Source organism: Panulirus ornatus, chromosome 30 (genome assembly GCF_036320965.1).
Source record: "Panulirus ornatus isolate Po-2019 chromosome 30, ASM3632096v1, whole genome shotgun sequence".
NCBI lineage: Eukaryota > Metazoa > Arthropoda > Malacostraca > Decapoda > Palinuridae > Panulirus > Panulirus ornatus.
In genome coordinates, this window is record NC_092253.1 from 21,597,876 (window position 1) to 21,608,717 (window position 10,842).

General features: G+C 42.2%; 2 protein-coding genes across 2 annotated transcripts; one reads left to right on the forward strand and one right to left on the reverse strand.

Annotated features, from left to right (window-relative positions):
• The first annotated feature begins 308 nt into the window (after positions 1-308).
• On the forward strand, positions 309-1,461 carry LOC139758466 (uncharacterized). Its single transcript, XM_071679910.1, has 3 exons — positions 309-349; positions 491-781; positions 1,007-1,461. Exons 1-3 carry the CDS (start codon positions 338-340, stop codon positions 1,274-1,276), a joined length of 573 nt encoding a protein of 190 aa, XP_071536011.1. The 5' UTR covers positions 309-337; the 3' UTR covers positions 1,277-1,461.
• A 6,910-nt stretch (positions 1,462-8,371) lies between these two features.
• On the reverse strand, positions 8,372-10,842 carry LOC139758604 (pro-resilin-like). Its single transcript, XM_071680124.1, has 2 exons — positions 10,377-10,842; positions 8,372-8,679 (listed from the first exon to the last, which is right to left on the reverse strand). Exons 1-2 carry the CDS (start codon positions 10,440-10,442, stop codon positions 8,443-8,445), a joined length of 303 nt encoding a protein of 100 aa, XP_071536225.1. The 5' UTR covers positions 10,443-10,842; the 3' UTR covers positions 8,372-8,442.

The window sequence follows — 10,842 nt, forward strand, 5'->3', positions numbered from 1 at the left end:
CCAGTGCAACTGAAAGGCATTAGCGCAGCACCTGTTTCAATGTTTAGAAATATCTAGAGCAAATGACATCTTTTGAATTTTTACTTTTCGTAGAGCAGGAAGTTAGAACACAAAACGACATCCGGTACTCTAGAGGCCACAGATGGTAATCCTTGCCATTAACGTCTGGACGGCCAAGGTCGGCTTAACAGGAAAGGAACCAAAACTTTTGTCCAGTAGTTTGAGTCTCCCTTGACGTCACTTGGTGGGCGGGGCTTCGTGGGGTCACTCCACCAGTATATATAAGACGAATATGTCCAGTTTGGTTCATTACCTGCACCCTACACTCTCTTTTGCCATGTCTTTCAAGGTACTGCCTCTTTAAGACTCATAGGAACTTAGACTTTTGATTTCCATGTTGGGTTGTCTGTCTATGTGTGAACATTGAGGATCAGCAGGAGGCAGGGGTCGATGCCAGAGTGGGTGTCTATACCAGACATTATCTCCACAGGTTTGCATCGTCGCAGCTCTCGTGGTGGTCGTCTCGGCCCGACCGGAGTCCATCTCCTCATACCGTCGCCCAGCACCCACCTACAGCGCCCCAGCTCCGGCACCCACCTACAGCGCCCCAGCTCCGGTACCCACCTACAGCGCCCCAGCTCCGGTACCCACCTACAGCGCCCCAGCACCCACCTACAGCGCCCCATCCCCAGCACCCACCTACAGTGCCCCATCCCCAGCACCCACCTACAGCGCCCCAGCTCCTGCACCTTCCCCTGTCTATGGTGCTCCTGCCGCAGAGGTAAATTCCTATGTATTCCTTACTGCTAGACTGATGACGTGTGGCTGGGGCTAGTAATGTCACCAGTGGTGAGTGTATGATAATGGTAAGTGAGACTGCAGGCCAGCCGAAATAGCAGGTGACTGCAGGCCAGCCGAAAGATACAGCTCGTTCTCAGAAAAATGATTCAACCAGCCAACAGACAATCGGACATTCACTGTGACTAATGTCTCTTCTAATTCGCAGGCTCCCGCCAAGTACGACTTCAACTGGGCCGTGAAAGACGACTACTCCGGCAACGACTTCGGTCACCAGGAGTCCCGGGATGGATACGACACCCAGGGCTCCTACTACGTTCTCCTTCCCGACGGTCGTCTGCAGAGGGTGACTTACAACGTCAACGGCGACTCCGGCTTCGTGGCCGACGTAACTTACGAGGGCGGCGCCCAGTACCAAGCACCACAGCCCACCTACAGCCCAGCTCCCACTTACCAGCCCGTCCAGACCTACGCTTGACCACTCCAGACCAGACACGACCATAGTTATGATAGTTCATCTGAAGTATTTAAAGTATCAAACATGTTCACTATAGCTAAGACGCTGAACAAGACATGACACAGATTTATGTATTTTTGTCCTTCACCTGTCACGCATGTAGAAGTTTGAACACTTGTGTTCAATGTAGTAATAAATGATTATACAAATAATTCTTAACTCTTGCAACCCTCTGTGCACCAGGAGGTAACAAGTGCGTATACACAGACCTCACCAGGTTCTTGCACAATAACATTTCATGTGTAAGAACATCACACCTGTATGTTCACTGCGTTCAACAATGTTCAGCAGTCTGTGTAGAACATGACGAGGGTTGCCCATGTTCCTCATGTCAGGTCCTGCTCCGCTGGTGTCCAGGTGGTGATATAACAGTTCAGTGGTAGTACAATGGTCCTGTGATGCTCCTGTGGTAGTACAATGCTCCTGTGACGCTCCTGTGGTAGTAGAGTGTTTATGTGACGCACCTGTGGTAGTAGAGTGTTTATGTGACGCACCTGTGGTAGTAGAGTGTTTATGTGGCGCTCCTGTGGTAGTAGTGTTTATGTGACGCACCTGTGGTAGTACAGTGCTCCTGTGACGCTCCTGTGGTAGTAGAGTGTTTATGTGACGCACCTGTGGTAGTACAGTGCTCCTGTGACGCACCTGTGGTAGTAGAGTGTTTATGTGACGCTCCTGTGGTAGTAGAGTGTTTATGTGACGCACCTGTGGTAGTAGAGTGTTTATGTGACGCACCTGTGGTAGTAGAGTGTTTATGTGGCGCTCCTGTGGTAGTAGTGTTTATGTGACGCACCTGTGGTAGTACAGTGCTCCTGTGACGCTCCTGTGGTAGTAGAGTGTTTATGTGACGCACCTGTGGTAGTACAGTGCTCCTGTGACGCACCTGTGGTAGTAGAGTGTTTATGTGACGCACCTGTGGTAGTAGAGTGTTTATGTGACGCACCTGTGGTAGTAGAGTGTTTATGTGGCGCTCCTGTGGTAGTAGAGTGTTTATGTGACGCTCCTGTGGTAGTAGAGTGTTTATGTGACGCACCTGTGGTAGTAGAGTGTTTATGTGATGCACCTGTGGTAGTACAGTGCTCCTGTGACGCTCCTGTGGTAGTAGAGTGCTTATGTGATGCACCTGTGGTAGTAGAGTGTTTATGTGACGCTCCTGTGGTAGTAGAGTGTTTATGTGACGCTCCTGTGGTAGTACAATGCTTATGTAACACTCCTTTGGTAGTACAGTGATCAGGTGACGCTTGTGACCCACCTGGGTAGTACAAAAGGTCTTGTGACGCTCCCGTGGAAGTACAGTGGTCCTGTGAGGCTCCTACGGTAGTACAGTGCTCTTGTGACGGTTTCGTGATAGCATAATGGTCCTGTGATGTTCCTGTGTTAATACATTGGTGTTTTGACGCAGTCCAGGAGATCTGATCAATTCGTCGACCATTTGTATTGTACATGGAGGGCCCCATCACTTAAACATTGTGTGTCATGCAACTTAGATTTATGCACGTCGTCTGTTTTCACCATGTCCTCGGTTTACTCCATTCATTCACCACTCTTATTCTATACAAGTATTTGTTTACAACCTCTTTAGCAACTCTCTTACTTAGTTGCATGTTATAGCCTCTGGTTGCTCTATACGTACATCTCTCGAACTGTTTACTGTCCACGTCGCCGACCTGATTTAAAGATTTAAAGGATGTAATGAAGTCATTCTACACTCCTCTCTTCCACAGTGGACAAATCTAAAGTTTCTAGCCTTCCCCGAAATATAGCTTCCTCAATTCTGGTACCATCATTATTGCCCTCCTCTGGGCTTTTTCTATTAGCTCTTTGTGCTTCTTGGGTGGTGGTAAATAAATTTGAGAAGCATATTCTAGTTTCCGCCTATGTAGGATATAAATAGCTCTCTCTCTCTCTCTCTCTCTCTCTCTCTCTCTCTATATATATATATATATATATATATATATATATATATATATATATATATATATATATATATATATATATATTTTTTTTTTTTTTTTTTTTTTTTTGTCGCTGTCTCCCGGGTTTGCGAGGTAGCGCAAGGAAACAGACGAAAGAAATGGCCCAACGCACCCCCATACACATGTATATACATACGTCCACACACGCAAATATACATACCTACACAGCTTTCCATGGTTTACCCCAGACGCTTCACATGCCCTGATTCAATCCACTGACAGCACGTCAACCCCGGTATACCACATCGCTCCAATTCACTCTATTCCTTGCCCTCCTTTCACCCTCCTGCATGTTCAGGCCCCGATCACACAAAATCTTTTTCACTCCATCTTTCCACCTCCAATTTGGTCTCCCTCTTCTCCTCGTTCCCTCCACCTTCGACACATATATTCTCTTGGTCAATCTTTCCTCACTCATTCTCTCCATGTGCCCGAAACCATTTCAAAACACCCTCTTCTGCTCTCTCAACCACGCTCTTTTTATTTCCACACATCTCTCTTACCCTTACGTTACTTACTCGATCAAACCACCTCACACCACACATTGTCCTCAAACATCTCATTTCCAGCACATCCATCCTCCTGCGCACAACTCTATCCATAGCCCACGCCTCGCAACCATACAACATTGTTGGAACCACTATTCCTTCAAACATACCCATTTTTGCTTTCCGAGATAATGTTCTCGACTTCCACACATTCTTCAAGGCTCCCAGAATTTTCGCCCCCTCCCCCACCCTATGATCCACTTCCGCTTCCATGGTTCCATCCGCTGCCAGATCCACTCCCAGATATCTAAAACACTTCACTTCCTCCAGTTTTTCTCCATTCAAACTCACCTCCCAATTGACTTGACCCTCAACCCTACTGTACCTAATAACCTTGCTCTTATTCACATTTACTCTGAACTTTCTTCTTTCACACACTTTACCAAACTCAGTCACCAGCTTCTGCAGTTTCTCACATGAATCAGCCACCAGCGCTGTATCATCAGCGAACAACAACTGACTCACTTCCCAAGCTCTCTCATCCACAACAGACTTCATACTTGCCCCTCTTTCCGAAACTCTTGCATTCACCTCCCTAACAACCCCATCCACAAACAAATTAAACAACCATGGAGACATCACACACCCCTGCCGCAAACCTACATTCACTGAGAACCAATCACTTTCCTCTCTTCCTACACGTACACATGCCTTACATCCTCGATAAAAACTTTTCACTGCTTCTAACAACTTTCCTCCCACACCATATATTCTTAATACCTTCCACAGAGCATCTCTATCAACTCTATCATATGCCTTCTCCAGATCCATAAATGCTACATACAAATCCATTTGCTTTTCTAAGTATTTCTCACATACATTCTTCAAAGCAAACACCTGATCCACACATCCTCTACCACTTCTGAAACCACACTGCTCTTCCCCAATCTGATGCTCTGTACATGCCTTCACCCTCTCAATCAATATCCTCCCATATAATTTACCAGGAATACTCAACAAACTTATACCTCTGTAATTTGAGCACTCACTCTTATCCCCTTTGCCTTTATACAATGGCACTATGCATGCATTCCGCCAATCCTCAGGCACCTCACCATGAGTCATACATACATTAAATAACCTTACCAACCAGTCAACAATACAGTCACCCCCTTTTTTAATAAATTCCACTGCAATACCATCCAAACCTGCTGCCTTGCCGGCTTTCATCTTCCGCAAAGCTTTTACTACCTCTTCTCTGTTTACCAAATCATTTTCCCTAACCCTCTCACTTTGCACACCACCTCGACCAAAACACCCTATATCTGCCACTCTATCATCAGACACATTCAACAAACCTTCAAAATACTCACTCCATCTCCTTCTCACATCACCACTACTTGTTATCACCTCCCCATTTGCGCCCTTCACTGAAGTTCCCATTTGCTCCCTTGTCTTACGCACTTTATTTACCTCCTTCCAGAACATCTTTTTATTCTCCCTAAAATTTAATGATACTCTCTCACCCCAACTCTCATTTGCCCTTTTTTTCACCTCTTGCACCTTTCTCTTGACCTCCTGTCTCTTTCTTTTATACATCTCCCACTCAATTTCATTTTTTCCCTGCAAAAATCGTCCAAATGCCTCTCTCTTCTCTTTCACTAATACTCTTACTTCTTCATCCCACCACTCACTACCCTTTCTAATCAACCCACCTCCCACTCTTCTCATGCCACAAGCATCTTTTGCGCAATCCATCACTGATTCCCTAAATACATCCCATTCCTCCCCCACTCCCCTTACTTCCATTGTTCTCACCTTTTTTCCATTCTGTACTCAGTCTCTCCTGGTACTTCCTCACACAAGTCTACTTCCCAAGCTCACTTACTCTCACCACCCTCTTCACCCCAACATTCACTCTTCTTTTCTGAAAACCCATACAAATCTTCACCTTAGCCTCCACAAGATAATGATCAGACATCCCTCCAGTTGCACCTCTCAGCACATTAACATCCAAAAGTCTCTCTTATATATATATATATATATATATATATATATATATATATATATATATATATATATATATATATATATATATATATATATATATATATATATTTTTTTTTTTTTTTTTTTTTCAAACTATTCGCCATTTCCCGCGTTAGCGAGGTAGCGTTAAGAACAGAGAACTGGGCCACTGAGGGAATATCCTCACCTGGCCCCCTTCTCTGTTCCTTCTTTTGGAAAATTAAAAAAAATTGAGAGGGGAGGATTTCCAGCCCCCCGCTCCCTCCCCTTTTAGTCGCCTTCTACGACACGCAGGGAATACGTGGGAAGTATTCTTTCTCCCCTATCCCCAGGGATAATATATATATATATATATATATATATATATATATATATATATATATATATATATATATATATATATATATATATATATATATAAATTTATATATATATATATATATATATATATATATATATATATATATATATATATATATATATATATATATATATATATATATATATATTCTTTCTTTCTTTCATACTATTCGCCATTTCCCGCATTAGCGAGGTAGCGTTGAGAACAGAGGACTGGGCCCTTGAGGGAATATCCTCGCCTGGGCCCCTTCTCTGTTCCCTCTTTTGGAAAAAAAAAAAAAAAAAAAAAAAAAAAAAAAAAAAAGGCTACTCTGATATTTACAAGCAGCCAGCTTTTCTGTGTGTGTGTGTGTGCGTGTGAGTGTGTGTGTGTGCTTTGCATACATGCATAGAGGCAACACGCTTGTTCCCTCTCTTCCCGTAAAACACAAACATTAATTACGCTGATCAAACTTATAGAAGTTACCGCTTAATTATTGTTTTCTTTTAAGTCAGCTTAGCTTAAAGAAAATTGGCCTCACTTGATTATGGATAACTATTGTAAAATGGACTTCTTATTTCCCTTTGTTTTTCAAAAATATTCACCGTTTCCCTTTTTATAAAGCAATCACTAGGTACAGAAATAAACGACTTTATTTTCTCCAAACATCATTTGGCAGTGTTGCATAATGGCACGGGTCGGGTGTGTATTCTCAGGGTACCTTTACTTGTACAGGCCAGTGTGTAACTTTAGTGTAGCGGACTGTTGGGTGAATGTGTGCATTGTGGAAGATGTGAAGATCACCTGCAAAGCGCAGTAATGTCTCTTGTTTGCCTGGAATTTAAGGATATGAACTACCATGGTCATTAAGGATGATAACGCCTTTTTTGGATATGAAGAATAGTTCTGACACCACATACTCTCATCATAATACAGTACGTGACCTTTATTGTAAAGTGTGTGTGTGTGTGTGTGTGTGTGTGTGTGTGTGTGTGTGTGTGTGTCAAGGACGGCCAGTTTTCGGGTGTGCCATTACTGGCACAGGTCGGGCGTGTGTGTTCGGCACAGAGCGATCCATGTAAATTTGCAGTGTAGTGGGCTCTTAGTCAAGCCTGTGTGTTGTGTGAAATGTGATGAATTGCTTCATACCACATATAACTATTTCATGAAAAGTAATTATGTCGTAATGTGAGATGGCAAAGCTGTTTACATACACCTTTTTGTTAACAATATTCTCTTCGATCTTCTCTTTGTGATCAAATTCAATTAGCAGACAGTTTAGAGAATGTGGGCTTAAACTCCATTATCAGTATCCCTTACTAAAATTGAAATTATTATGAACAATCTAATATATAATCGTTCAAAAAGCAAAATAATTTCGAGGATGCATAAATCCGTTTTCTGCTTCAAATTTAGGGATAACCTGTAAATTTACCTAATGTGCACATCGCAATAGATTTGCCATATATAGAATTCTATATAGATTATGATGATGAAAACAACTTCCATTAACAGATTTCTTATAGCACTGGAAGTTATCCAACAACAAGGAAAAGTTAAATGCCTCAAATTTGTTCATCACGAAAAAAAGAAGTGTAAGGAGTGACCTGGCTGGTTCGCTCCTTGGATTGTTATGGTATGTTGTTACTCCTTGGCCTCTCCTGTTAGTCGGTCCTTGTGCACGAGTTGCATATAGAATATAATCGACGATAAAATGCCATTCCATTATACTTATTTGGCTGTGGTTGGGTCCTGATGTCATAAACAGATAAATCAGTTTTCCTCTGCCCAATCTGGTTTCTTTTCTTACTACTTGAATATGAAAATATATCCTAAGCAACAACTGGATCAGCTAGTGGAACGAGCAGGTTGCCAGAGAGTAAATATGTAAGCCCGGACTCTGGATCAGGTATCTGTGAAATTTCCACTTTGTGTATAGCTCAACCCTTGATAGAATCCGTACACTGTCTGCGGCTCAACGCTCGATTGAAATTGTACGTCTGGCGTCAAACTTTCCTTGGGGAGTCGCCTTGATACAAGTCAGAGCGTCATACACTAACGAAAATTTCCTGTGACGAACCAAGGGACTGAGAGATGGCTGTCACCTCACTAATTTTCACAGGATTATCTGTAAGTACATACCGAAAACATTGTACAGTTACCCATAAAAAAATATGGATCAATGTAAGGCAGTCCATAACCTTAGAGAAAAAAGAAAGAGAACAAGATTTGTCGTTTTCAGTTTTATTGAAAAAAGGGACATTTGAACTTGAGAAGGTGACCACCACTAGACTTAGGTTAGGGATATGCTGGTGGCTCGGATGGCGGGTACTGAGCCTCTCCCTCGTAAGCGATCTCAGCCACGTAGCCGGAGTCGCCGGAGACGGTGTAGATCACCTTCTGCAGGCGACCATCGGGAAGTTGGACGTAGTAGGAGCCACTCACTGCGTCGCCATCCCGGTCCTCCAGATGGGTGAAATCGTTGCCGGAGTCACCATCCTTGACAGCGTACTGGAACTCATAATTTGCCGGAACCTGTAGGGAGAGGGGCACACCTCACTTGATAGACAACACTCGTTGACCATCTGTGGTGTATCTTACATTTACAACATATAAATTAAAACTAGTCTTTTTTTATCACACGGACAAGTTATCGTACGTACGGTACTAAGACTGTTATGTACACCTGGTGGATCAAGATGACCTTACAAGTACCTTGTCACTAAAGTTACACTCGGGCGAAATCTATGTCGTTAACTGTTTGTTGCTAAGCGGTAAATTTTACCCTTACCTCCACTAGCTAATGAGGACGACTCACACGTGTTCGCCATGGTACTCAGGAACATGTACCCACGACCATCATACTTATGACCATCTTTCTCATGACCATGCTACTTACGACCACGTTACTCAAGACAACACGTATGAGGTTGTAATGTTACGACTATGTAACATGTTTACAAACGATTTGCGTGATATGCAAACCTTACAGAACGTGTACATTTACCTAACAGAACACACTACACATATCCAACCAGTGCCAGTAATGGTTTCCCGAGAACATGCACTCGATAGTCCAACTCTTGAACACTTAACTAAGCTAGAACAAGTTATCCTGATGCGTCGGAATCAGAATAGTATAATGCTGATCATAGGAGTCTTACAGGAGGTAGATTAGAAAAGATAATGCGAAAAATCCTACCTGGTTAAATCCATACATATATGTTGGTGGATTTGACATTTATCAGTAGATGAAGATCATTAAACCAGAATCCAGACCGCACCGGAACATCCAAACATAAGTTTACGTTTAAAATTTTTCGTTTTCTCTCTTTGGTTTTTTTACAGAAAACGTAAAAATCATATGATTTAACAGGCTAACCTATGTAATTTTAAATTACTATACAGTGCTATGATATTAGGTAAATTTGTTAGCTTCATGAGCAAGTTAGTAAGATTTGGATGTATATTTTGGTAAATTGTACCTTTGGGAAGCACATTCACCTGCGTTAGAAATTATAGAGACATGGGCTTACGCTTTACAAATTATTTTGTCAGGCGCATTGTGATTTTGAAGTTTTTTCATCTTTTAAGATAATAGATAATGCAAAATAAGCTCGTTTCCAATGATGAGAGAAAATGTGGGTTTGAATGAAATGAAAAAGAGCCATCATAACCAATTAAAATTTGATAATGCTTGAGGTTTGTCATATATATATGTATAATAGTATATAACAAATACAATAATCATATAGTCACCAGTTTTCGTAAGGCGGGTGCAAACAATGCAAGGCTCGTATTCACGATAAGTAAGGGATCTTAGACTTAACGCCGATATTCAAAGAAAGTGTGAAAGATATTTCGGTTGATGGTTGAAATAGCAATGACAGCTTCAATTACCCTGGCAGCTGATAGACCAAGCAGGCGTGGATTTATACATTTATAAAGGAGAGCGAAACAGCTTGAATCGCCGCTAAAGCTGCTACAGAAAGTTTCGGTAAACGGACATGTAGCAATGATCATCTATACATCAGGAATTCACTCATGTCCAATTGATAGTAAGGTCAACCAAAGGAAATTCATATGTGTGTAGAATCATAGGTGGAGTCATGGGGACTTCTCACGACCAAAGGTAGCGGATCTAATGCTATATTCACTGTTTACAGATATGATTACTCTAGTTCAAATGGATTCAGGTATCATTTCTGAGAACCTATCCCTTTAGGACTTACTTGGGATGCGTCATTGCCTGGCTTGTCAGATGGGCGGGCTACAATGGACACCACGAAGGCGGCCATCAGAAGGGCCTGTAGATTTGCAAATAAAGAGTCAATTAGCCAGTAGCCATATCATTCATGATCATGATTATAATCATTTATGAAATGAAGAGCAAAAAAAAAGCACAGGATGTCGCAGTAGTTTTCACTCAGGGGCAGAATACATGATTATGTAACTTTAATTCAACAAAGGTTCACAAATGCGGGACATGAATTGGTATACACATACCCACAAGTGTTCCGATGCCACGCATATTCACTGCCTGCAAGTTGAACAAAAAGTAAATCATGCATTCTACCTCTGTGCTCTGACTTCTTAAGATATCTGAATGGCGAGTATTGACCGATCAGACACTGAAAAACAAAGGACTTCATTCTCTCTCTCACCCAAGCCTGCAGAGCCATGCTGAAATGCGTAGCG